Source organism: Somniosus microcephalus, chromosome 13, assembly GCF_052327205.1.
Source record: "Somniosus microcephalus isolate GS21.2 chromosome 13, FLI_Smic_1.0, whole genome shotgun sequence".
NCBI classification, from domain to species: domain Eukaryota; kingdom Metazoa; phylum Chordata; class Chondrichthyes; order Squaliformes; family Somniosidae; genus Somniosus; species Somniosus microcephalus.
The window spans coordinates 2,149,894-2,176,532 of record NC_140999.1 but is presented as its reverse complement, the minus strand read 5'-3'; the positions used below and the strand labels follow the sequence as shown (position 1 = coordinate 2,176,532).

The 26,639-nt window shown below is 51.9% G+C and overlaps 2 protein-coding genes across 3 annotated transcripts in view; both read left to right on the top strand.

The window, feature by feature from the left end:
• shc2 (SHC (Src homology 2 domain containing) transforming protein 2) overlaps nt 1–11,400 on the top strand; it is a 52,551-nt gene extending 41,151 nt beyond the window's left edge. For both annotated transcript variants that reach the window (XM_086004331.1, XM_086004332.1), the window contains exons 9-13: nt 3,722–3,809; nt 7,454–7,630; nt 8,780–9,072; nt 9,698–9,834; nt 10,758–11,400. In XM_086004331.1, the coding sequence (XP_085860457.1) occupies nt 3,722–3,809; nt 7,454–7,630; nt 8,780–9,072; nt 9,698–9,826 (687 nt within the window). In that variant the 3' untranslated portion in view covers nt 9,827–9,834; nt 10,758–11,400. The remainder of the gene's footprint in view (nt 1–3,721; nt 3,810–7,453; nt 7,631–8,779; nt 9,073–9,697; nt 9,835–10,757) is intronic.
• Nucleotides 11,401–22,035: 10,635 nt separating this feature from the next.
• Nucleotides 22,036–26,424, top strand: LOC147107962 (tubulin polyglutamylase complex subunit 1-like). The gene is made up of 2 exons (XM_086004329.1): nt 22,036–22,245; nt 24,666–26,424. The coding sequence occupies exons 1-2, from the start codon at nt 22,051–22,053 to the stop codon at nt 25,233–25,235; spliced, it is 765 nt and encodes a 254-aa protein (XP_085860455.1). The 5' UTR covers nt 22,036–22,050; the 3' UTR covers nt 25,236–26,424.
• The last annotated feature ends 215 nt before the right edge of the window (nt 26,425–26,639 follow it).

Here is a 26,639-nt window from a genome sequence, read left to right as displayed (position 1 = left end):
TTCGGGTGCAAGGACACTAACAGGCACGTTTAAAAGCTTTTGAATATAATATATTTGAATTTACGTCTTTACATCAATATAATGAATAAATGGTTCTTTATAGTTTTTTAAAGTCATTTTCAGTGATTTAAAAATCGGGTTCCTCGCAGGTGCTGGACTGCACGCTCTGATTAAGATGCTTATTTTTGGTGATAAACTTTATCTTCAGCTGCATTAATCAAATTGCATCATCACCACTCTTAAATATATCAAGGAATTTTTTTTTTAAGTTGTTTTTTAAAAAATCGTGTTCTAAAGCGCAGCCCAACAGCGCGGGTTCCGGGCAGATTTTATGTTTGCCAATACACAGAGGAGTTTGTGTGGGAACTTGAGAAAAAAAACACTTCTCAAAACGAGTGCAGTTTGAGCCCAGATCACCGATCACGCCCAAAACTGAAACTCTCCCCCAGTGCGTTCAGTTTCAGTAATAACCTGGTCCAGCAATACTGTGTTCAGTAATGTGGTCCAGAGATACTGTGTTCAGTAATGTGGTCCAGTGATACTGTGTTCAGTAATGTGGTCCAGAGATACTGTGTTCAGTAATGTGGTCCAGTGATACTGTGTTCAGTAATGTGGTCCAGAGATACTGTGTTCAGTAATGTGGTCCAGAGATACTGTGTTCAGTAATGTGGTCCAGAGATACTGTGTTCAGTAATGTGGTCCAGAGATACTGTGTTCAGTAATGTGGTCCAGTGATACTGTGTTCAGTAATGTGGTCCAGAGATACTGTGTTCAGTAATGTGGTCCAGAGATACTGTGTTCAGTAATGTGGTCCAGTGATACTGTGTTCAGTAATGTGGTCCAGAGATACTGTGTTCAGTAATGTGGTCCAGTGATACTGTGTTCAGTAATGTGGTCCAGAGATACTGTGTTCAGTAATGTGGTTCAGTGACACTGTGTTCAGTAATGTGGTCCAGAGATACTGTGTTCAGTAATGTGGTCCAGAGATACTGTGTTCAGTAATGTGGTCCAGTGATACTGTGTTCAGTAATGTGGTCCAGAGATACTGTGTTCAGTAATGTGGTCCAGAGATACTGTGTTCAGTAATGTGGTCCAGAGGTACTGTGTTCAGTAATGTGGTCCAGTGATACTGTGTTCAGTAATGTGGTCCAGAGATACTGTGTTCAGTAATGTGGTCCAGTTACACTGTGTTCAGTAATGTGGTCCAGAGATACTGTGTTCAGTAATGTGGTCCAGTGATACTGTGTTCAGTAATGTGGTCCAGTGATACTGTGTTCAGTAATGTGGTCCAGTGATACTGTGTTCAGTAATGTGGTCCAGAGATACTGTGTTCAGTAATGTGGTCCAGTGATACTGTGTTCAGTAATGTGGTCCAGAGACGGTGGCATAGTGGTTAGCACTGTTGCCTCACAGCGCCAGGGACCCGGGTTCGAATCCGGCCTCGGGTGACTGTGTGACATTCTCCCCGTGTTTGCGTGGGTTTTCTCCGGGTGCTCCGGTTTCCTCCCACAGTCCAAAGATGTGCGGGCTAGGTTGATTGGCTATGATAAAAATTGACCCTTAGTGTTAGGGGGATTAAATATGTGGGGTTACGGGGATAGGGTGGGATATGTGTTGGTGTAGGGGTTATGGGGATCGGGTGGGATATGTGTCGGTGCAGGCTCGATGGGCTGAAATGGCCTCTATCTGTACTGTGAGGTTTCTGTGATTCTGAATGTGGTCCAGTGTTACTGTGTTCAGTAATGTGGTCCAGAGATACTGTGTTCAGTAATGTGGTCCAGAGATACTGTGTTCAGTAATGTGGTCCAGAGATACTGTGTTCAGTAATGTGGTCCACTGATACTGTGTTCAGTCATGTGGTCCAGTGATACTGTGTTCAGTAATGTGGTCCAGAGATACTGTGTTCAGTAATGTGGTCCAGAGATACTGTGTTCAGTAATGTGGTCCAGAGATACTGTGTTCAGTAATGTGGTCCAGAGATACTGTGTTCAGTAATGTGGTCCAGTGATACTGTGTTCAGTAATGTGGTCCAGTGATACTGTGTTCAGTAATGTGGTCCAGTGATACTGTGTTCAGTAATGTGGTCCAGTGATACTGTGTTCAGTAATGTGGTCCAGTGATACTGTGTTCAGTAATGTGGTCCAGAGATACTGTGTTCAGTAATGTGGTCCAGTGATACTGTGTTCAGTAATGTGGTCCAGTGATACTGTGTTCAGTAATGTGGTCCAGTGATACTGTGTTCAGTAATGTGGTCCAGTGATACTGTGTTCAGTAATGTGGTCCAGAGATACTGTGTTCAGTAATGTGGTCCAGTGATACGGTGTTCAGTAATGTGGTCCAGAGATACTGTGTTCAGTAATGTGGTCCAGTGATACTGTGTTCAGTAATGTGGTCCAGTGATATTGGGGTAGATTTTTTATTTCTCTCTGGACAGTGTTGTGTTGGGTAGAATGTCTGCCTGTTCTAGAATCGGCCCGATTTCCGTTCCATTGCTTCCGGCGGGCGAGCTACTCCTCGATCTCCACCATTGCGTTCAGTAATATTGTGTAATAACGTATTCAGTAATCAATTGGTCGAGGAACATTGTGTTAGGAACATAGGAATTACTGGGTGATCCATCTAGTTTGCCTTCTACCCATCCTGGTAGTCCCACGATAATGGAGTTGTTCACTAATCACAGCGATCAATCTCTATCAATGAGTCTACAACAGACCCAGACATGAGGCGAGGAAAACCCCCAGTGGTGGAGAGCTTTGGGAACTAGAGGTCCAAAGTCCCCATTTCTGTTCAGTTACGGTGTGTCTCAGTAATGCGTTACAGCCAGCAATTAGCAAGGCAAATGGCATGTTGGCCTTTATTGCAAGGCGGGTTGGAGTATAAGAGTGAGGAAGTCTTGCTCCAATTGTACAGGGCCTTGGTGAGACCACACCTGGAGTACTGGGCACAGTTTTGGTCTCCTTATCTAAGGAAGGATATACTTGCCTTGGAGGCGGTGCAACGAAGGTTCACTAGATTGATTCCTGCGATGAGAGGGCTGTCCTATGAGGAGAGATTGTGTAGAATGGGCCGATACTCTCTGGAGTTTAGAAGAATGAGAGGTGATCTCATTGATACACGATTCTGAGGGGGGTTGACAGGGTAGACACTGAGAGATTGTTTCCCCTGGCTGGAGAGTCTAGAACTAGGGGTCACAGTCTCGGGATAAGGGGTCGGCCATTTAGGACTGAGATGAGGAGGAATTTCTTCACTCGGAGGGTTGTGAATCTTTGGAATTCTCTGCCCCAGAGGGCTGTGAATGCTGAGTCTTTGAGTATATTCAAGGCTGAGAGCGATAGATTTTTGGACTCTAGGGGAATCAAAGGATATGGAGATCGGGCGGGAAAATGGTGTTGAGGTCGATGGTCAGCCATGATCTTATTGAATGGCGGAGCAGGCTCGAGGGGCCGAATGGCGGAGCGGGCTCGAGGGGCCGAATGGCGGAGCGGGCTCGAGGGGCCGAATGGCGGAGCGGGCTCGAGGGGCCGAATGGCGGAGCGGGCTCGAGGGGCCGAATGGCGGAGCGGGCTCGAGGGGCCGAATGGCGGAGCGGGCTCGAGGGGCCGAATGGCGGAGCGGGCTCGAGGGGCCGAATGGCGGAGCGGGCTCGAGGGGCCGAATGGCGGAGCGGGCTCGAGGGGCCGAATGGCCTCATGTTCTTATGTAAACACTTTTCTCATTGCAGCTCAGTAATTTCTCACAGAGGGAGACCAGCCAGAATCCACAGCAGGACACGGAAAGTCACAGTGAGGATCCAAGACAATCCTCGGCAGGTCAGAGACAATCCATTCTCACAACCTTTGGGAGCTGCCTGATTGGGACTCGCTGTCCAAGTGAAAGCACAGACCCAAGTGACCAGATCGCAAGGAACTTGCCTTCCTTTTGTCGCTGATTTCCCATTCTCCTCCCCTGAAGGCGCTGACTCCCTGACACGCTCCACCACCTCATCCAAGCATCCACTCTCCCCGTGTTGAGCCCAGACTGTGTCGGTGGGATATTTAAATGTGGAGACCATTGCTGCCCACGCGGCACTCCCTCGGAGGGTCTGACACCCGCACATCCCAGCAGGGCTCCCTGGGTTGTGTCGAGTGAGGGAGCCCAGGGTGATTGTTTTCCCCTCTCACTACACCAGGGCTCTGAGGCCAATTGTAGAATCCCAACCTGCACCTCATCTGCTGCAGTAAAGTGGGAGCCGATCCTGGGATCGGGAGCTGTGAGGCTGAGAACCGCACTGGGTGCTGCGTGTATGCCCTGAGCCAGCGACGGTGCAGCAAGTCATTTTAAACAATGTCTGCAACATTCAATTTGATTATAATCAGAATCGCACACCGCCCTCACACTTACACCAGTGTACATTGACCTCAGGGAGTTATACCGGTACAGATCCTGTACGTCAAGCTCAGGGAGTTATACCGGTACACATCCTGTACATCAACCTCAGAGTTATAGAAACATAGAAACATAGAAGATAGGAGCAGGAGTAGGCCATTCGGCCCCTCGAGCCTGCTCCGCCATTCAATGAGATCATAGCTGATCATCCAAATTCAGTACCCTGTCCCTGCTTTCTCCCCATACCCCTTGATCCCTTTAGCCTTAAGAAATATATCTAACTCCTTCTTGAATATATTTAATGAATTGGCCTCCACTGCCTTCTGTGGTAGAGAATTCCACAGGTTCACCACTCTCTGGGTGAAGAAATTCCTCCTCATCTCAGTCCTAAATGGCTTACCCCTTATCCTTAGACTGTGACCCCTGGTTCTGGACTCCCCCGCCATCGGGAACATCCTTCCTGCATCTAGTCTGTCTAGTCCTGTCAGAATTTTATAAGTTTCAATGAGATCCTCTCTCATTCTTCTAAACTCCAGCGAGTATAAGCCCAATCGACCCAATCTCTCCTCATACGTCATTCCTGCCATCCCAGGTATCAGCCTGGTGAATCTTCGCTGCACTCCCTCCATGGCAAGAACATCCTTCCTCAGATAAGGCGACCAAAACTGCACACAATACTCAAGGTGTGGTCTCACCAAGGCCCTGTACAACTGTAGCAAGACATCCTTGTTCCTGTACTCAAACCCTCTCGCTACGAAGGCCAACATACCATTTGCCTTCTTAACCGCCTGCTGCACCTGCATGCTTACCTTCAGCGACTGGTGCACAAGGACACCCAGGTCTCGTTGCACTTCCCCTTCTCCCAATCTATTGCCGTTCAGATAATAATCTGCCTTCCTGTTTTTGCCACCAAAGTGGATAACCTTGCATTTATCCACATTATACTGCCTCTGCCATGCTTCTGCCCAATCACCCAACCTGTCCAAATCATACTGGAGTTTCTCTGCATCCTCCTCACAGCACACACGCCCACCCAGCTTTGTGTCGTCTGCAAACTTGGAGATATTACATCTAGTTCCCTCGTCTAGATCATTAATATATATTGTGAATAGCTGGGGTCCTAGGACCGATCCCTGCGGTACCCCACTAGTCACTGCCTTCCACTCGGAAAAAGAGCCGTTTATTCCAACTCTTTGCTTCCTGTCTGCCAACCAGTTCTCTATCCAAGTCAGTACCTTGCCCCCAATCCCATGTGCCTTAACTTTACATGCTAATCTCTTATGCGGGACCTTATCGAAAGCCTTCTGAAAGTCCAAATACACCACATCCACTGGTTCTCCCTTATCTATTCTACCAGTTACATCCTCAAAAAATTCCAGTAGATTAGTCAAGCATGATTTACCTTTTGTAAACCCATGTTGACTTTGTCCGATCCTGTCACTGTTTTCCAAGTGCTCTGCGATTACATCTTTTATAATGGACTCTAGCATTTTCCCCACTACCGATGTCAGGTTTACCGGTCTGTAATTCCCCGTTTTCTCTCTACCACCTTTTTTGAATAGTGGGGTTACATTAGCTACTGACTAATTTGATTGAATTTTTTGAGGGGGTGACTAGGTGTGTGGATGAGGGTAACGCAGTGGATGTGGTATACATGGATTTCAGTAAGGCCTTCGATAAAGTCCCGCACAGGAGACTGGTCAAGAAGGTAAGAGCCCATGGAATCCAGGGTGCCTTGGCACATTGGATACAAAACTGGCTTAGTGGCAGAAGGCAGAGGGTGATGGTCGAAGGTTGTTTTTGTGACTGGAAGCCTGTGGCCAGTGGGGTACCACAGGGATCGGTGCTGGGTCCCTTGCTGTTTGTGGTCTACATTAATGACTTGGATATGAATGTAAAGGGTATGATCAGTAAGTTCGCGGATGATACAAAAATTGGTAGGGTGGTAAATAGCGAGGAGGGTAGCCTCAGTCTGCAGGACGATATAGATGGGTTGGTCAGATGGGCGGAACAGTGGCAAATGGAATTTAACCCGGAAAAGTGCGAGGTGATGCACTTTGGGGGGGACTAACAAGGCAAAGGAATACACAATGAATGGAAAGACCTTAGGCAAGACGGAGGGTCAGAGGGATCTGGGTGTGCAAGTACACAGATCCCTGAAGGCGGCGGAACAGGTGGATAAGGTGGTAAAAAAGGCATATGGGATACTTGCCTTCATTAGCCGAGGCATTGAATATAAGAGCAAGGAGGTTATGATGGAGCTGTATAAAACACTGGTTAGGCCACAGCTGGAATATTGTGTGCAGTTCTGGTCGCCACACTACAGGAAGGATGTGATCGCGTTAGAGAGGGTGCAGAGGAGGTTCACCAGGATGTTACCAGGGCTGGAGCGCTTCAGCTATGAAGAGAGACTGGGCAGGTTGGGTTTGTTTTCCTTGGAGCTGAGGAGGCTGAGGGGGGACATGATTGAGGTGTACAAAATTATGAGGGGCATAGATAGGATGGATGCTGAGGAGCTTTTTCCCTTAGTAGAGGGGTCAATAACTAGGGGGCATAGATTCAAGGTAAAGGGCGGGAGGTTTAGAGGGGATTTGAGAAAGAACTTTTTCACCCAGAGGGTGGTTGGAGTCTGGAACTCACTGCCTGAAAGGGTTGTGGAGGCAGAAACCCTCACAACATTTAAGAAGCATTTGGATGTGCACTTGAAATGCCATAGCATACAAGGCTACGGGCCAAATGCTGGAATATGGGATTAGATTAGACAGGGCTTGATGGCCGGCGCGGACACGATGGGCCGAAGGGCCTCTATCCGTGCTGTATTACTCTATGACTCTATGACCCTCCAATCCATGGGAACTGTTCCAGAGTCTACAAAATTTTGGAAGATGACCAGCAATGCATCTACTATTTCTAGGGCCACTTCCTTAAGTACCCTAGGATGTAGATTATCAGGCCCTGGGGATTTATCGGCCTTCAATCCCGTCAATTTCCCTAACACCATTTCCCTACCGGTACACATCCTGTACATCAACCTCCACACTGTTATCCCCATGCGTACTGATAACAATTCTGGGGTTGTAAATTGCAGGTGTGTCGAGCAATGGCTACCTCGGGCCGTATGGGAAAGCACCATGTGAAGAGCACATGTACGTTAATACCCAGTCCCTCGATCTCCGCGGATGGTCCAGCAGCGAAACGAGTGTAACGCTGAACGGAGCGTATGGGGACATGACGGACAGTCCCGAGAAGGACGTGTTTGATATGAGTAAGTGTTTATACACGCGCACCCGGTACTGGAACAAGGTACAGGCAGCTGGCTCAGCTCCTTTGACTGACGGTAACCAGGACCAGAATCAGGGACTGAAGCCAGACACGGCAAGAAATGGTTGCTCAGACCACTGGTCGCGTTCCACTTCCTGTTTCAGAGATCTGGTTAATTATTTCTCATTTTATGCTCCTTCAAACCCCTACCCCAGCATTCCCTTGTGAACGCGCGGCCGAGCCACTATTTACTGATTCTCAGAATGATTACTCTCACTCCAGAGACTTGAGCCCATAATCCAGGCCAGCACCCCCAGTGCAGTACTGAGGGAGCGCTGCCCTGTCGGAGGGGCAGTACTGAGGGAGCGCTGCCCTGTCGGAGGGGCAGTACTGAGGGAGCGCAGCACTGTCGGAGGGGCAGTACTGAGGGAGCGCCGCACTGTCGGAGGGGCAGTACTGAGGGAGCGCCGCACTGTCAGGGGGGCAGTACTGAGCGCCGCACTGTCGGAGGGGCGGTACTGAGGGAGCGCCACACTGTCGCAGGGGCAGTACTGAGGGAGCGCTGCACTGTCGGAGGGGCAGTACTAAGAGAGCGCTGCACTGTCACAGGGGCAGTACTGAGGGAGCTCTGCACTGTCGGAGAGACTGTACAGAGGGTGTGTCCCTCCCTATCTCTAACCTCCTCCAGCCCTACAACCCCCCCGAGATCTCTGCGCTCCTCCAATTCAGGCCTCTTGAGCATCCCCCGATTTCCATCGCTCCATCATTGGCTGCCGTGTCTTCAGCTACCTGGGCCCTAAGCTCTAATATACCCTCCCTAATCCTTCTACACCTCTCTCCTCCTTTAAGACATTCCTTAAAACCTACCTCCACCTGTCCTAATATCTTCTCTGTCCCCCGTGTCAATTTTTATTTGATAATCGCTCCTGTGAAGCTCCTTGGGAAGTTTTACTACGTTCAAAGTGCTGTATAAATGGGTGTTGTTGTTGTGTGAATGTCTCGGAGAGTCCACGTGTGAGTGTAGCACAAACTGTCTCTGTGTCACTTACCAGGAGAGTGTGGAAAGCGGGAGAATCGCTGAGGTTTAGTGTGTGATGGTCCAGTGCGATCAATCTCAGCCTGTCCTCACTCGCTTGTCATCTTTCTCCTAAAGGGCCGTTCGAGGATGCCTTAAAACTGCACGATGCCAAATCCGGCAAGTGTAGAGGGCGAGGGACTGGGAGCCCGCGGCCAAATCCTGGCACAGCCCGGGCCATGGAGGAGGAGCAGTTAAAGCGGGAATCCTGGTACCACGGGAAGATTAGTCGGAAGGTGGCAGAGAAGCTGGTGATGCTGGATGGGGATTTCCTGGTGAGGGACAGCATCACAAACCCGGGGCAGTACGTCCTGACGGGAATGCACAGCGGACAGCCCAAGCACCTGCTGCTGGTGGACCCTGAAGGAGTGGTGAGCAAACATGGGGGCTGCTGGGAAAGGGGCAGAGTTGCTGCAATTAGTGCCCGCGGGTTAGGGAGGGGGCAGACCAGCCAGGGTTCCTGCTCCCGATGGCTGTCCACTGATTGCTGCTGGAAGGTGCGAGGGGGCCAGGGTGATGCCTCTGTGGTCAAATAGATTGCAGACACTCCCTTCCGAGCTCACCCATAAAGAACATCTTCCCATTCAAGGTCTGTATTTGTCTCTCTCTCTCTCTCTCTCTCTCTCTCTCTCTCTCTCTCTCTCTCTCTCTCTCTCTCTCTCTGTCCCTCTCTCTCTGTCCCTCTCTCTCTGTCTGTCTCTCTGTCTGTCTCTCTGTCTGTCTCTCTGTCTGTCTCTCTCTCTGTGTCTCTCTCTCTCTCTCTCTCTCTCTCTCTCTCTGTCTCTCTCTCTCTCTCTCTCTCTCTGTCTCTCTCTCTCTGTCTCTGTGTCTCTCTCTCTCTCTGTCTCTCTCTCTCTCTGTCTCTCTCTCTCTCTCTGTCTCTCGCGCTGTCCCTCTCCCTCCCCCTCCCTGTCCCTTTCCCTCGCTCTCTCGCTCTGTCTCTCTGTCTGTCTTTCTCTCGCTCCCTCTCTAACTCTGCCCCTTCCTTCCTGCCAGGTGCGGACAAAGGATTTGCTGTTTGAAAACATCACTCACCTGATCAATTACCACTATGAGAGTGAAGTTCCTATTGTGGCGGCTGAGAGTGAAGTGTGTCTGAAACAGGTCATCAAGAGGAAGCACTAAGTGCAGCTGTAAGTGTCAGTGCTGCTACCTGTCTGTAGTCGAGCGCTGATTGAATAGAGCACGTGCTGAGGGTTAGAGCGAGGCTGAGAATGAGGGCGAGGACCCAGGATGTCTCTTTTTAGAATTTTGCTAGAAATCGAATGATGAGGTTTATGATGTGGCGTCGAGTAGAGGCTGGGGGAATCCCACACCCTGGATACAGGGCAAAGCTGTGCCGGAGAGCGTAAAGTATTGCACGCGGGGAGGATCAATAGACGCCATGTCCTCTGTGACTGGCGCATCAGAAAGGGAGGAATGGAAATGCACAAATCTCTCCCAGAGCGGGACAACAGAGGGGCAGAGTGCGATCAGCCGAGGGGAGCTGGGGGGGCAACAACACGGTGTGGGACCTGCGAGAGGAGCGGGAGGGTAGAGAACGAGGATCGAGGGGACGCATGGGCAGAGGGCGGGATTTCACGGGTAAGTGGTCGATAACGGAAAGAGAATGGGGCAGTGCCTGAGGGACGGGAACAGTTTACAGAGTCACCGAGCACAGGGGGCCAGGCAGTCCGAGTGAGCAGGAGTTCGATGGGGAGTCGGATGTTTCACTATTACCAACATCAACAACAACCTGCATTGCTGCAGCGCCTTTAATGTCGTAAAACGCCCCGAGACGATTCACGGGAGCTCGGGGCCTCGGCGGCTGAAGGCACGGCCACCAATGGTGGAGCGATGGAAATCGGGGATGTGCAAGAGGCCAGAATTGGAGGAGCGCAGAGATCTCGGGGGGTTGTGGGGCTGGAGGAGGTTACAGAGATAGGGAGGGGCGAGGAGGCCATGGAGGGATTTGAACACGAGGATGCTATCAGCATTACTCGTATCACTATTATTACTATCACTAGTAACACTAGTCCTATTGCTAGTAAGCATTGCACATTTCTCCTGTTCACAGGTGACAGTCGATATAATTTTGAACATCATCCTGAATGCCGCAGAGATCCGGAGGCTTCGATCTGGAGGCTTCGATCCGGAGTGGATGTCCTGGAATAGCACAGTTGCTTTGACTGTGGAATGCATTAGTGGTGTTTACAGAAGGGGTGGGATTTCTCCCTCACAATGACAGCTTCCTCATTACCTCTCCAGTCCTGCTGCTTTACTCAGCACGTTGCTAACCGCAGTCAGAGAAATAACCGCACCCTCGGAAATCGAGAAACAGGAATCGACTGAACTTGAAACGAATTCTTAATATTGGTGAAGTGTGCAGGATAGCTCGTGATCAAATGACAAGAGATGGACAGTAAAAGGGAATCATGAGCTCTGTCTGGGACTGTACGGCCCATGTGTGTCTCCGTGTCAACTCCTGTACAGTACACAACAACAACAACTTGTATTTATATAGCGCCTTTAACATAGTAAAACGTCCCGAGACGCTTCACGGGCATTAACAGACCAAAAACAGCGGGTAAAAGGAAACAATTTTTCATCTGGGACTGTACGGCCCGTGTATGTCTCATGTTTTTGTAAATATCTGTGCATTAAATTACATACAGAGTGAACCCAACACCTGTGGGGAGGGGCCGGGGAGCGAGGGTGGGGCTGGGGGGGGGCCGGGGGGGGGGGGGCCGGGGAGGGGGGTGGGGCTGGGGGGGGCCGGGGGGGGGGGGTGGGGCCGGGGAGGGGGGTGGGGCTGGGGGGGGCCGGGGGGGGGGGTGGGGCCGGGGAGGGGGGTGGGGCTGGGGGGGGCCGGGGAGGGGGGTGGGGCTGGGGGGGGCCGGGTGGGGCTGGGGGGGGGGTGGGCGGGGTGGGGGAGCGGGGGAGCGAGGAGGGCGGGGAGCGAGGGGGGGGGGGCCGGGGAGGGGAGGGAGGTTTCTGTGATGATTCTTCTGTCAAATCTTTGAAATAAAAGTGATGTTTGGAACGTGTTTGTTTTATGTTAAAATCATCGTAAGTCCCCCCCCCAGCTCCAGACACTCCCCGGAGTGCTGAGGTGGAGAATAAATCTCGCATTCAGCTGGAATCTTAAGGGGGGGGGGCGGCGGGAGAATGCTTTTAATTCAAGAGACGCCCCCCTCCCCCCGGCACAGGGAGCAGGATCACCATCCCCCCCCCCCACCACAAATGGACAGCCTCCCGCGCTGGATTGGTGCATTTGGGAGCCAGTCCTGTCGTCCCTGCAGTGCCGGTCCGGGTCAGGGGTCAGTAGCAGAGGGTCCACAGTAGGCACCATCCAGGCTGATAAGTGGCAGGTAACCTTCGCGCCATAGGAGTGCCAGGCAATGACTATCTCCAACAAACGAGAGTCTAACCACCGCCCCTTGACATTCAATGGCATTACCATCGCCGAATCCCCCACCATCAACATCCTGGGGGTCACCATTGACCAGAAACTTAACTGGACCAGCCACATAAATACTGTGGCAACAAGAGCAGGTCAGAGGCTAGGTATTCTGCGGCACGTGTCTCACCTCCTGAATCCCCCAAAGCCTTTCCACCATCTACAAGGCACAAGTCAGGAGTGTGATGGAATACTCTCCACTTGCCTGGATGAGTGCAGCTCCAACAACACTCAAGAAGCTCGACACCATCCTGGGCAAAGCAGCCCCGCTTGATTGGCACCCCATCCACCACCTTAAACATTCACTCCCTCCACCGCCAGCGTACCGTGGTTGCAGTGTGTACCATCTACAATATGCACTGCAGTAACTCGCCAAGGCTTCTTCGGCAGCACCTCCCAAACCCGCGACCTCTTCCACCTAGAAGGACAAGGGCAGCAGGCGCATGGGAACACCACCACCTCCAGGTTCCCCTCCAAGTCACACACCATCCCGACTTGGAAATATATCGCCGATCCTTCATCATCACTGGGTCAAACTCCTGGAACTCCCTCCCTAACAGCACTGTGGGAGCACCTTCACCACACGGACTGCAGCGGTTCAAGAAGGCGGCTCACCACCACCTTCTCGAGGGCGATTAGGGATGGGCAATAAATGCTGGCCTTGCCAGCAACGCCCACATCCCATGAATGATTTTTTTTTAAACTGCAGTGCTCGGCCCTTCCACGGACACTCTAGGCCAAGATATTCTGTAATATTTGACAATTACGGGTTTAAATAGACATGATCCGGCTCCACTGACGTAACGAGGATGTGTCGGAGAGGACAGTGCCTGACCCAGCCACAGTTAGCCAGTATCGGCACTGCAGGGGCGTCGGCAGGGTGGGGGAGGGGAGCAGCAGCTCGGGGGAAGACCTGGCAGGTGATTGCCGTCCCGACGGAGTTTAGGCCTCGCGTGGGGATGGCTGCTTTCAGGTGGTGAAGATCCCCGGCAGGCGTGCGTGCACTGGGGGCACGAGGACCATTTGGTGGATGAAATTATCATGCCTCCATATCTGACACACAAACTTGTATTTCTATAGCGCCTTTCACTACTTCAGGACGTCCCAAAGCGCTTTACAGCCAACAAAGTACTTTTGAAGTGTAGTCACTGTTGTAATGTAGGAAATGCAGCAGCCAATTTGCGCACAGCAAGCTCCCACACACAGCAATGTGATAATGAGCAGAAAAGTTGATTGAGGGATAAAGAACACCGCTGCTCTTCTTTGAAACAGGGGCCATGGGAACTTTTACATCCACCTGAGAGAGCAGACTGGGCATCAGTTTAATGTCTCAACCGAAAGATGGCCCCTCCGACAGTGCAGGGCTGCCTCAGTACTGCCCCTCCGACAGTGCAGGGCTGCTTCAGTACTGCCCCTCCGACAGTGCAGCGCTCCCTCAGTACTGCCCCTCAAAAGTGCAGGGCTGCCTCAGTACTGCCCCTCTGACAGTGCAGCGCTCCCTCAGTAATGTCCCTCCGACACTGCGGCGCTCCCTCGGTACTGCCCCTCCGACAGTGCGGCATTCCCTCAGTACTGACCCTCCGACAGTGTGGCACTCCCTCAGTACTGCTCCTCCGACAGTGCGACGCTCCCTCAGTACTGCTCCTCCGACAGTGCGATGCTCCCTCAGTACTGCCCCTCCAACAGTGCAGGGCTCCCTCAGTACTGCCCCTCTGACAGTGTGGCACTCCCTCAGTACTGCTCCTCCGACAGTGCGACGCTCCCTCAGTACTGCCCCTCCGACAGTGCAGTGCTCCCTCAGTACTGCCCCTCCGACAGTGCAGCACTCCCTCAGTACTGCCCCTCCGACAGTGCGGCGCTCCCTCAGTACTGCCCCTCCGCCAGTACAGGGCTCCCTCAGTACTGCCCCTCCGCCAGTACAGGGCTCCCTCAGCACTGCCCCTCCGACAGTGCGGCGCTCCCTCAGTACTGCCCCTCCGACAGTGCAGCGCTCCCTCAGTACTGCCCCTCCGACAGTGCGGCGCTCCCTCAGTACTGCCCCTCCGCCAGTACAGGGCTTCCTCAGCCCTGCCCCTCCGACAGTGCGGCGCTCCCTCAGTACTGCCCCTCCGACAGTGCAGCGCTCCCTCAGTACTGCCCCTTCAACAGTGCGGCGCTCCCTCAGTACTGCCCCTCCGACAGTGCGGCGCTCCCTCAGTACTGCACTGGAGTGTCAACCTGGATTTTGTGCTCAAGTCTCTGGAGTGGGACTTGAACCCACAACCTGAGAGTGGATTCAGAAAGGTGAGAAGCAAAGCTGGAAATGGAAGGCAGAAAATTAGTAAGCGAGTTTGGAAGGCAGAGGAAATGAGGGCTAGGAAATAGACAACGAGGGAGTTTGGCAGTGCTAAATGGTATATACTTCAACACAAGGAGTCTAGGGAATAAAGCAGATGAGCTGAGGGCACAGATAGACATGTGGGAGTATGATATTATAGCTATTACTGAGACATGGCTGAAAGAAGGGCAGGTATGGCAGTTCAACATTCCTGGTTACAGGGTTTTCAGACGAGAGAGAGAAGGGGATAAAAAAGGAGGGGGGTCGTGATGGGCCTTCAATAACCACAAAACTAGAAGTTATAGACTTGAACAAGTTGGCTTTTAATCACTAAGATCAGAGCTAACATCTCAACATGCCGACTGGTTCACAGGAATGAGTCATACAGATCCTGGCATCTTTATGTAAGAGAAGTCAGGGGCGGAGCCAAGAGCCAAGACCTGGAACCTCCCAGGTTAGTCGGGAAAGAGGAAGTGAAACTATACACAGTGGGGGAGGGTAATATACATGAGTGCAAAACGAATACAGGATCAAGACAACAGATTTCATTACATTCACCCCTTCTTTAGATTTAGTCCATCGGGGTGATGTTTCTTAAAAGTTGGTATAAGTGAGTCTGTCAGGAGGTTTTGCAGTTCTCAGTGATCGGCGCAAAGCCGGTTGGGGTGCCTCTAGGGGAGTGGATTCTGGTTCCTCCGCTGTCCGGGCCTCCGCAGTGTCTTCCAGGTTATCTGCAGTGTCCTCCAGGTTAAAGTTGGGTATTGATACCTCTGGGCGTCCTGTCTCTTTGTAGTGTAGGTCTTCATCGGGTAGTCTCTCATCGTTCTCTCCGCTCCCCGAGGGAGCGAGGTCTTTTATGGAAACAGTGTCCTCTCGCCCGTCAGAGTATTCGATATAGGCGTACTGAGGGTTTGCATGGAGGAGCTGTACCTTTTCCACAAGGGGGTCCGTTTTATGGCCTCTCACGTGCTTCCACTATAGTACTGTCCCCAGAGACGTCAGCCACGCGGGTAGAGATATGCCCGAGGTGGATTTCCGGGGGAAAACGAACATCTTTTCGTGAGGGGTAGCGTTAGTGGCAGTACATAACAGAGACCTTATGGAGTGGAGCACGTCTGGTAGGACTTCCTGCCAGTGGGAAGTCGGAAGGCCTTTTGACTTTAAGGCTAACGTGACAGCCTTCCAAACAGTAGCATTCTCCCTTTCCACTTGCCCATTACCCCGGGGGTTGTAGCTAGTGGTTCTGCTAGTGGCTATCCACTTCGAGAGCAAGAACTGGCGCAGCTCGTCACTCATGAATGACGTCCCCCTATCGCTGTGTATGTAGTTCGGCATGCCAAACATGCAGAATAGATTACAGAGACACTTGATGACCGTGGCACTGGTCATGTCTGGGCAGGGAATGGCGAAGGGGAAGCGGGAATATTCATCAATGATATTGAGGAAGTATACGTTACGGTCGGCAGAGGGAAGGGGTCCCTTGAAGTCCAGACTTAGGCACTCGAATGGCCGTGTGGCTTTGATAAGGTGTGCACGGTCAGGCCTGTAGAAATGAGGCTTGCATTCCGCACAGATGCGGCAGGCTCTGGTCATTTCCCTGACCTCCGCGATGGAGTGGGGCAGATTGCGGGACTTTGTAAAATGGTATAGTCGAGTGACCCCTGGGTGACAGAGGTCGTTGTGGAGACCCTGTAATTTGTCCGTATGAATGCTGGCACACATTCCCTGCGATAGGGCGTCTGGGGGTTCATTAAGGGCTCCCGGCCTGTACATAATATCATAGTCGAACGTGGATAGTTCGATCCTCCACCTGAGTGTTTTGTCATTCTTGATTTTCCCCCTTTGTTATTAAACATGAAAGCCACCGACCGCTGGTCGGTGAGCAGGGTGAAACGTTTGCCGGCTAGGTAGTGTCTCCAGTGCCGCACTGCCTCCACTATAGCCTGTGCCTCCTTCTCGACAGAAGAGTGCCTGATTTCAGGTCCCTGAAGGGTTCGGGAGAAGAAGGCCACAGGTCTCCCAGCCTGATTGAGGGTCGCAGCTAAGGCAAAGTCTGACGCATCGCTTTCGACTTGAAAGGGAATGCATTCGTCCACTGCACACACTGCAGCCCTTTCAATGTCCTGTTTAGTACTGGTGAAAGCCTCCCGAGCTTCAGCTGATAGTGGGAAGGACGTCGATTTAATGAGGGGTCGGGCCTTATCAGAGTAATTGGGCACCCATTGGGCATAATACGAAAAAAATCCCAGGCACCTTTTTAAAGCTTTGGGATTGTGTGGCAGGGGCAGTCCCTTTAGGGGGCGTAATCGGTCAGGGTCCGGTCCAATTACCCCATCTTCCACCACACAGCTGAGGATACAGAGACGGGTTGTGTTGAAGACACATTTGTCTTCGTTGTAGGTTAGATTCAGCTTTAGGGCAGTTTTTAAAAATCTCGCAAGATTTAGATCGTGGTCTTGCTGGTTGTGCCCGCAGATAGTGACATTGTCCAGATAGGGGTAGGTAGCTTGTAGTTTATTCTCGTCAACCATGCGGTCCATCTCACATTGGAAGACCGAGACCCCATTTGTTACTCCGAAGGGCACTCTGAGAAAATGGTAGAGGCGCCCGTTCGCCTCGAAGGCGGTGTATGGGCGGTCCTCCGTTCTAATGGGGAGCTGGTGATACGTGGATTTGAGGTCGATAGTCGAGAAGACTCGGTATTGCGCAATCTGGTTGACCATTTCTGATATGCGGGGTAAAGGGTAGGCATCCAGCTGGGTATAAATATTAACAGTCTGGCTGTAGTCAATTACCATCCGTTTCTTTTCACTATTTTTAACTATGACTACTTGGGCACGCCACGGGCTGGTACTGCATTCAATAATGCCTTCCCGCAGGAGTCTGTCCACTTCCGCCTTGATAAAGTGTCTGTCTTCCAGACTGTACCGTCTACTTTTGGTCGCTATGGGCCTACAGTTCGGCGCGAGATTAGTGAATAAAGAGGGCAGGCTGATTTTTAAGGTTGATAGGCCACAGACTGTGAGTGGCGGCTGGGACCCGCCATATGCTAGCGTGACACTTTCGTGGTGGCACTGGAAGTCCAGGCCCAAGATTACATTAACACAGAGTTCTGGCATCACGAGGAGTTTAAAATCCTTGTAGTCCGTGCCTTTTACAGTCAGTGTTACCACGCAGTAGCCCAAAATGTCCGAAGTGTGGGGCTTAGCAGCCATAGCAATTCTGCTCCGTGTAGGGGTTACCGTTAATGAGTGCCGCCATACCAGGCTAGGGTGGATAAAACTCTCGGTACTCCCACAGTCAATTAAACATTTCGTTAAATTCCCGTTTACCTGTATGTCCATCATGGATTTTGTCAACGGGTGTGGCCTGGATTGATCCACCGTGATCGAAGCCACTGTTGGGCCCTGGGCGGCCGTTGAGTCGGGAAAAGATGGTGGATCCCAAGATGGCGGCCTGCACGGCACGCACGAGGCGGTGACGGAGTTGGAAATCGGATTCCCCCTGCAGACTTTGCTAAAATGCCCCTTTTTCTTACATTTGAAGCATGTAGCGTCCTTCGCTGGGCATCGTTGTCTGGGGTGCTTGGCCTGGCCGCAGAAGTAGCATTTCGGGCCTCGAGACATTGCCGCTGTAGTAGGACTCCTGGGTGAACTTCTGTGTGGGGACTCCGGCGGCGTAGAGCTGGTCTGAGACCTGGATGGGGAAGATGGCTGATTCCAAGATGGCGGCCCCCTCAGCGCGCACGAGGCGGTGAGGGCCGCATGGCCGGAAGAATAAGAGTCAGAGTTTTTCTGGGCCACGTCCAGCGATCGCGCAGTGGCCACTGCCTTTTTTAAGTCCAGGACCTCCTTCTCCAGCAGTCTCTGTCGGATATAATTCGATTTGAGGCCCGTGATGAAGGAATCGCGGACCAATTCATCAGAGTACGCGTTGGCCGTCACGGCCTTGCAATTACAGTCCCGGACCAGGTCCTTTAGGCCCTGTAAGAAATCGTCCATTGATTCCTCTGGTCGCTGCCTGCGTGTAGCCAGCAGATGTCTGGCGTACACTTCGTTTACCGGCCTCTGGTATTGGGCCTTCAGGATAGTGATGGCCTCCGTGTAAGAGGTGGCGTCCCGGATGAACGAATAAATCCGATGACTTACGCGAGTAGTCAGTAGACTCAGTTTATCTACCTCGCTAGCGGATGAGGCCCCCGCGAAGAGTTCGAAGCATTTGAGCCAGTGTCCAAATTGATTTGATGCTTCAGCAGAATGTGGATCCAAGTCCAGACGCTTTGGTTTTAGCAGTCGATCCATCCTAGTATTCTTTAGTGATTAAAATTGATGGGCCTTCAATAACCACAAAACTAGAAGTTATAGACTTAAACAAGTTGGCTTTTAATCACTAAGATCAGAGCAACATCTCAACACGCCGACTGGTTCACAGGAATGAGTCATACAGATCCTGGGATCTTTATGTAAGAGAAGTCAGGGGCGGAGCCAAGAGCCAAGACCTGGAACCTCCCAGGTTAGTCGGGAAAGAGGAAGTGAAACTATACACAGTGGGGGAGGGTAATATACATGAGTGCAAAACGAATACAGGATCAAGACAACAGATTTCATTACAGGTCACAATATTGATTAAAGAAAAAATTACAGCTGTGAGGAGGGATGGTATCTTAGAAAGATCAAATGAGGCCCTATGGGTTGAACTGAAAAACAAAAAAGGGGCAGTCACACTGCTGGGAGTGTACGATAGACCCCCAAACAGTCAGAGGGAGATAGAAGAGCAAATATTTAGGCAAATTTCTGAGATGTGCAAAAATAGGGCAGTAATAGTCGGGGATTTCAACTTCCCTAATATTAACTGGGATAAAATTAGTGTGAAAGATATAGAGGGAGCAGAATTCTTAAAATGCATTCAGGAGAGCTTTTTAAGCCAGTACGTAGCAAGCCCAACAAGAGAGGGGGCGGTTCTGGACCTAGTTTTAGGGAATGAAGCTGGGCAGGTGGAAAGGGTATCAGTGGGAGAGCATATTGGTGGTAGTGATCATAATTCAGTTAGATTTAAGGTAGTTAGGGAAAAGGACAAGGACAGACCAAAAATAAAAGTTCCCAATTGGGGAAAAGCTAATTTTACTAAGCTGAGAGGTGATTTAGCCAAAGTGGACTGGAGACAGAAACTTGAAGGTAAATCAGTGTCAGAGCAGTGGGAGGCATTCAAAGAGGAAATAGTGAGGGTTCAGAGCAAGTATGTCCCCTTAAAGAAAATGGGTGGGACTAACAAATCTAGAGCTCCCTGGATGTCAAGGGGCATACAGGGTAGGATAAAGAAAAAAAGGGAAGCTTATGACAGATACCGAGGGCTCAATACTGCAGAAACCCTAGAAGAGTATAGAAAGTGCAGGGGTGAAATTAAAAAGGAAATTAGGAAAGCAAAGAGAGGTCATGAACAAATATTGGCAAGTAAAATCAAGGAAAACCCAAAGATATTTTATAAATACATTAAGAGCAAGAGGATAACTAAAGTAAGAGTTCGACCTATTGGGGACCTTACAGGTAACCTGTGAGTGGAAGCTGAAGACATGGGCATGGTTCTCAATGAATACTTTGCGTCTGTTTTTACAAACAAGAGGAACGATGCAGACATTGCAATCAGGGAGAAGGAGTGTGACATATTAGAGGAAGTATTAAGGGGTTTAGCATCTTTGAAAGTGGATAAATCCCCAGGCCCGGATGAAATGTATCCCAGACTGTTAAGAGAAGTAAGAGAGGAAATAGCAGAGGCTCTGACCATCATTTTCCAATCCTCTCTGGCTACAGGTGTGGTGCCGGAGGACTGGAGGACTGCTAACGTGGTACCGTTGTTTAAAAAGGGAGAAAATGATAGACCGAGTAATTACAGGCAAGTTAGCCTAACCTCAATGGTAGGAAAATTATTGGAAAAAATTCTGAGGGACAGGATAAATCTTCATTTAGAAAGACATGGATTAATCAGGGGCAGTCAGCATGGATTTGTTAAGGGAAGGTCGTGTCTGACAAACTTGATTGAATTTTTTGAGGAGGTAACAAGAAGGGTCGATGAGGGTAGTGCGTTTGATGTAGTCTATATGGATGATAGCAAGGCTTTTGATAAGGTCCCATATGGCAGACTGGTCATGAAAGTAAAAGCCCATGGGATCCAAGGCAAAGTGACAAGTTGGATCCAAAAGTGGCTCAGAGGCAGGAAACAGAGGGTAATGGTCGAAGGGGGTTTTTGTGACTGGAAGGCTGTTTCCAGTGGGGTTTCGCAGGGCTCAGTACTGGGTCCTTTGCTTTTTGTGGTATATATCAATCATTTGGACTTGAATGTAGGAAGTATGATTAAGAAGTTTGCAGATGATACAAAAATTGGCCGTGTGGTTGATAATGAAGAAGAAAGCTGCAGACTGCAGGAAGATATCAATGGACTGGTCAGGTGGGCAGAACAGTGGCAAATGGAATTCAATCTGGAGAAGTGTGAGGTAATGCATTTGGTGGGGGGTGGGGGTAACAAGGCAAGGGAATACACAATAAATGGTAGGACATTGAGATGTTCAGATGATCAGAGGGACCTTGGAGTGCATGCCCACAGATCCCTGAAGGTAGCAGGACAGGTAGATAAGGTGGATAAGAAGGCATACAGGATACTTGCCTTTATTAGCCAAGGCATAGAATATAAGAGCAGGGAGGTTATGTTTGAACTGTATAAAACACTAGTTAGGCCGCAGCTAGCGTGCAGTTCTGGTCACCACATTACAGGAAGGATGTGATTGCACTAGAGAGGGTGCAGAGGAGATTTACAAGGATGTTGCCTGGGCTGGGGAATTTTAGCTATGAGGAAAGGTTGGATAGGCTGGGGTTGTTTTCTTTGGAACAGAGAAGGCTGAGGGGAGACCTTATTGAGGTGTATACAATTATGAGGGGCCTAGATAGAGTGGATAGGAGGGACCTATTTCCCTTAGCAGAGAGGTCAATAACCAAGGGGCACAGATTTAAAGTAATTGGTCGGAGGTTTAGAGGGGAGTTGAGGAGAACTTTTTTCACCCAGAGGGTGGTGGGGGTCTGGAACTCACTGACTGAAAGGGTGGGAGAGGCAGAGGCCCTCATCACATTGAAAAAGTACTTGGATATGCACTTGAAGTGCCGGAACCTACAGGGCTACGGACCAAGAGCTGGGAAGTGGGATTAGGCTGGAGAGCTCTTTGTCGGCCGGCACGGACACGATGGGCCGAATGGCCTCCTTCTCTGCTGTAACTTTCTGTGATTGTGTGATTGTGACTCAGAGGCGAGGGTGGGACACTGGTGGTGAAGCTGCAGGACAGTCTGATCCCATGGGGGGCCCAGCCTTGCCCAGATCCCCAACTCTGACCGCCCCAACTCTACCCTTTATAAATAATTGATTTGGAACCAAAAGCTAAAGGAGATTAAACAGGTTTGTGGACACGGTTTTGAAATAAAACGCCCTAATCTTTCCTCCTTGAATGTTTCCCGCTGCAGCTTTGGTCCGCGGACCCCCGGAACCAATGTTGCGCGGGCGGGTTTCCGGGGGCGGGTTTGGAGGCGGCGCCGGGTGCTGCCCCGCACAAAGATGGCGGCGGCGGCGGCGGCTTCCGGTGTGTGCGCCCCGCTCTCCGGCCCGCCCGGCCTGTCGCTCGCTCTCCGGGAGGCGCTGCTCAAAGTGCTGGAGAACCGGCCCGAGGATCCCGTCTCCTTCCTGGGCGAATACTTCGAGAGCCTGGCGGCGGAATCCGAGGGAGCGGCGGAGAAACCGAGGCCGCAGCAGGTGGGGGAGGGACAAATATAGAGGGGGCACCTGGTGAGAGACACCTGGTGAAGGGGCACCTGGTGAGAGACACCTGGTGAGGGGGCACACCTGGTGAGAGACACCTGGTGAGGGGGCACCTGGTGAGAGACACCTGGTGAAGGGGCACCTGGTGAGAGACACCTGGTGAGGGGGCACCTGGTGAAGGGACACCTGGTGAGGGGGCACCTGGTGAGAGACACCTGGTGAGGGGGCACACCTGGTGAGAGACACCTGGTGAGGGGGCACACCTGGTGAGAGACACCTGGTGAGGGGGCACCTGGTGAGAGACACCTGGTGAAGGGGCACCTGGTGAGAGACACCTGGTGAGGGGGCACCTGGTGAGAGACACCTGGTGAGGGGACACACCTGGTGAAGGGACACCTGGTGAGGGGGCACCTGGTGAGAGACACCTGGTGAGGGGGCACCTGGTGAAGGGACACCTGGTGAGGGGGCACCTGGTGAGAGACACCTGGTGAAGGGGCACCTGGTGAGAGACACCTGGTGAGGGGGCACCTGGTGAGAGACACCTGGTGAAGGGGCACCTGGTGAGAGACACCTGGTGAGGGGGCACCTGGTGAGAGACACCTGGTGAGGGGACACACCTGGTGAAGGGACACCTGGTGAGGGGGCACCTGGTGAGAGACACCTGGTGAGGGGGCACCTGGTGAGAGACACCTGGTGAGGGGACGCACCTGGTGAAGGGACACCTGGTGAGGGGACACACCTGATGAGAGACACCTGGTGAGGGGGCACCTGGTGAGAGACACCTGGTGAGGGGGCACCTGGTGAAGGGGCACCTGGTGAGGGGACACACCTGGTGAGAGACACCTGGTGAGGGGGCACCTGGTGAGAGACACCTGGTGAGGGGACACCTGGTGAGAGACGCCTGGTGAGGGGACACACCTGGTGAAGGGACACCTGGTGAGAGACACCTGGTGAGGGGGCACCTGGTGAGAGACACCTGGTGAGGGGGCACCTGGTGAGAGACACCTGGTGAGGGGGCACCTGGTGAGGGGGCACCTGGTGAGGGGGCACCTGGTGAGAGACACCTGGTGAGGGGGCACCTGGTGAGAGACACCTGGTGAGGGGGCACCTGGTGAGAGACACCTGGTGAGGGGGCACCTGGTGAGAGACACCTGGTGAGGGGGCACCTGGTGAGAGACACCTGGTGAGGGGGCACCTAGACGATTGTGTACAATTTTGGTCTCCTTACCTAAGGATATTTTAAATGGTGAGAGATTGGGAAATGCTGGTGTTCAGAGGGACCTGGGTGTCCTTGTACACGAATCACTGAAAGTTAACATGCAGGAACAGCAAGCAAATGGTATGTTGGCCTTTATTACAAGAGGATTTGAGTATAAGAGTAAAGACGTCTTACTGCAATTATATAGGGCCCTGGTGAGACCACACCTGGAGTATTGTGTACAGTTTTGGTCTCCTTATCTAAGGAAGGATATACTTGCCATAGAGGGAGTGCAACAAAGGTTTACCAGACTGATTCCTGGGATGGGGGATTGTCCTATGAGGACAGATTGAGTAGACTAGGCCTATATTAGTCATAGAGTCATAGAGCTATACATCACAGAAAGAGGCCCTTCGGCCCATCGTGTCTGCGCCGGCCATGAAGCCCTGTCTATTCTAATCCCATTTTCCAGCACTTGGTCCGTAGCCTTGTATGCTATGGCGTTTCAAGTGCTCGTCTAAATATTCTCTAGAGTTTAGAAGAACGAGAGGTGATCTGATTCAAACATTAAAAATTCTTACGGGGCTTGATAGGGTAGATGCAGGGAGGATGTTTCCCCTGGCTGGGGAGTCTGGAACCAGGAGTCACAGTCTCAGAATAAGGGGTCGCCATTTAGGACTGAGATGAGATGAAATTTCTTCACACAGAGGGCGGTGAATCTTTGGAATTCTCTACCCCAGAGGGCTGTGGAGGCTCAGTCGTTGAGTATATTCAAGACTGAGATTGATAGATTTTTGAATATTAAGGGAATCGAGGGATATGGGGATAGTGTCCTGGCCAATATTTATCCCTCAACCAACATAACAAAAACAGATGATCTGGTCATTATCACATTGCTGTTTGTGGGAGCTTGCTGTGCGCAAATTGGCTGCTGCGTTTCCCACAATACAACAGTGACTGCACTTCAAATAGTACTTCATTGGCTGTAAAGCGCTTTGGGACGTGCGGTGGTTGTGAAAGGCGCTATAGAAATGCAAGTTTTTCTTTCTTAGTGCAGGAAAGTGGAGATGAGGTCGATGATCAGCCATGATCTCATTGAATGGCAGAACAGGCTCGAGGCGCTGAATGGCCGACTCCTGCTCCTGTTTCTTATGTTTGTGGGGGGTGTTGGGGATCTGACGGGACAGTAACCGGGCTTTCTTTGGTCCTTCTGCAGGAGCTGGTTCCGGTTGCCCTGAAGCAGCTTCTGCTCTGTCACTACAGCCGACCGGCCTTCAGCAGGAACATGGCTTCAGCCTTCCAGATCCTCGGCTGCCCCACCGGCAAGAGGAAGAAACCTGGCCTCAAAGGCCGAGCCTACACCGAGCTGCTGAGACAGATCTGTGGAGCAGCCGACCTCTCGTCCTGCTCGCTGGTCCACAAACTGCAGTGCTGGGACCACGAGGCCGTTCCTTTCAGCGTCTTCAGGCACGGCGTGTTGACCTGCTTCGTCTACCTGGAGTTTGTGAAGGTTTCCAGGAGGCTGTTTGAGGCGGTGGCCCAGTCCGGCGAGGCCGATCGGCCGGTATGCCAGGCTCTGCTCGAGGCTCTGAAAGATGCGGTGAGCGTCGGCAGCGCCTCCGGGTACCTGGACGCCGGCTCCAAGCTGGGCCCTGACCAGCTCGCACGGGCAATGGAACAAGCGGTGAGGCTCCGGAAAAACCAATCCACCACGTCGATGACACAGGAGGAGTTCATCCAGCTCACTGCTCCTCTCTTCATTCAGAAAGTGAAGTCCATCTGTTGACTGAATATAGATAAGGAGACAGTGACGCCCTGAGCACATGCCGCTCCAGACCCGACCTGACTGGGTTGCTGCATGTTCACCCTGTTCAACCGTGTTGCATGGTGCTGGCTCATCATTGCCTGGCTCGACTCAGCACATTGTCACGCTGTGTCCGTGCTGCTTGCTGCACTGAGGCGAGCTCCACCTCTCCACCACCCTCTGTCCCTGTGCGGCGGCCCTGTCCCCCGGGCTCTGTTCTCAGTCCCTGACCTCGGGCTGTGTCTCCCTCTCCCTCAGCCCCCTTCCCATCCCCCGGCCTGTTTTAACTTTGTTTAGCTTTGCCAATGTGCTTTTTATACAGGGGTGGGGGAGGTGGAGAGTTTATTCAGGGTTCATGCTCTGTCTGTGTTACTTGGTGTCTCTTCCCCCACCAGCCGGAACTCCGGTCAGAGTCTCAGTGTTAATGCTCCACTCTCTCCCTGCCCCTCATATCCCGGCACCAGTTTAGACATTATTTCCCTTCTTGGCCCATGTGACAGTTTCTCGTCCAAGTCTCCAATTTGACAGCTTATTATTCTGCAATCTCCCTGTTAATTCTTTAGGATGAGTTCCCCAGGCTCCTGCCCGAACCCGCACCTGAGTGGCCCGTCTTTCTGTGTGAGTGCAAGCAGCAAGAATCGGCAGCATATTCAACCGTGGGAATCCTCTGCTGCACAAACTCCCTAACCCGGGGCACTGGATAGAGACCAGGAACCCTCCCTAACCTGGGGCACTGGATAAGAGACCAGGAACCCTCCCTAACCCGGGGCACTGGATAGAGACCAGGAGCAGGAACCCTCCCTAACCCGGGACACTGGATAGAGACCAGGAACCCTCCCTAACCTGGGGCACTGGATAAGAGACCAGGAACCCTCCCTAACCCGGGGCACTGGATAGAGACCAGGAACCCTCCCTAACCCGGGGCACTGGATAGAGACCAGGAGCAGGAACCCTCCCTAACCCGGGACACTGGATAGAGACCAGGAACCCTCCCTAACCCGGGGCACTGGATAGAGACCAGGAACCCTCCCTAACCCGGGGCACTGGATAGAGACCAGGAACCCTCCCTAACCCGGGGCACTGGATAGAGACCAGGAGCAGGAACCCTCCCTAACCCGGGACACTGGATAGAGACCAGGAACCCTCCCTAACCCGGGGCACTGGACAGAGACCAGGAACCCTCCCTAACCTGGGGCACTGGATAGAGACCAGGAACTCTCCCTAACCCGGGGCACTGGATAGAGACCAGGAACCCTCCCTAACCCGGGGCACTGGATAGAGACCAGGAACTCTCCCTAACCCGGGGCACTGGATAGAGACCAGGAACCCTCCCTAACCCGGGGCACTGGATAGAGACCAGGAACCCTCCCTAACCCGGGGCACTGG

Excerpts from the sequence above, each read along its gene's own strand:
- LOC147107962 (XM_086004329.1), top strand. The coding sequence starts at position 22,051 with ATGGCGGCGGCGGCGGCGGCTTCCGGTGTGTGCGCCCCGCTCTCCGGC. Across the intron at positions 22,246-24,665 it reads AGAAACCGAGGCCGCAGCAG|GAGCTGGTTCCGGTTGCCCT; the intron begins GTGGGGGAGGGA and ends GTCCTTCTGCAG.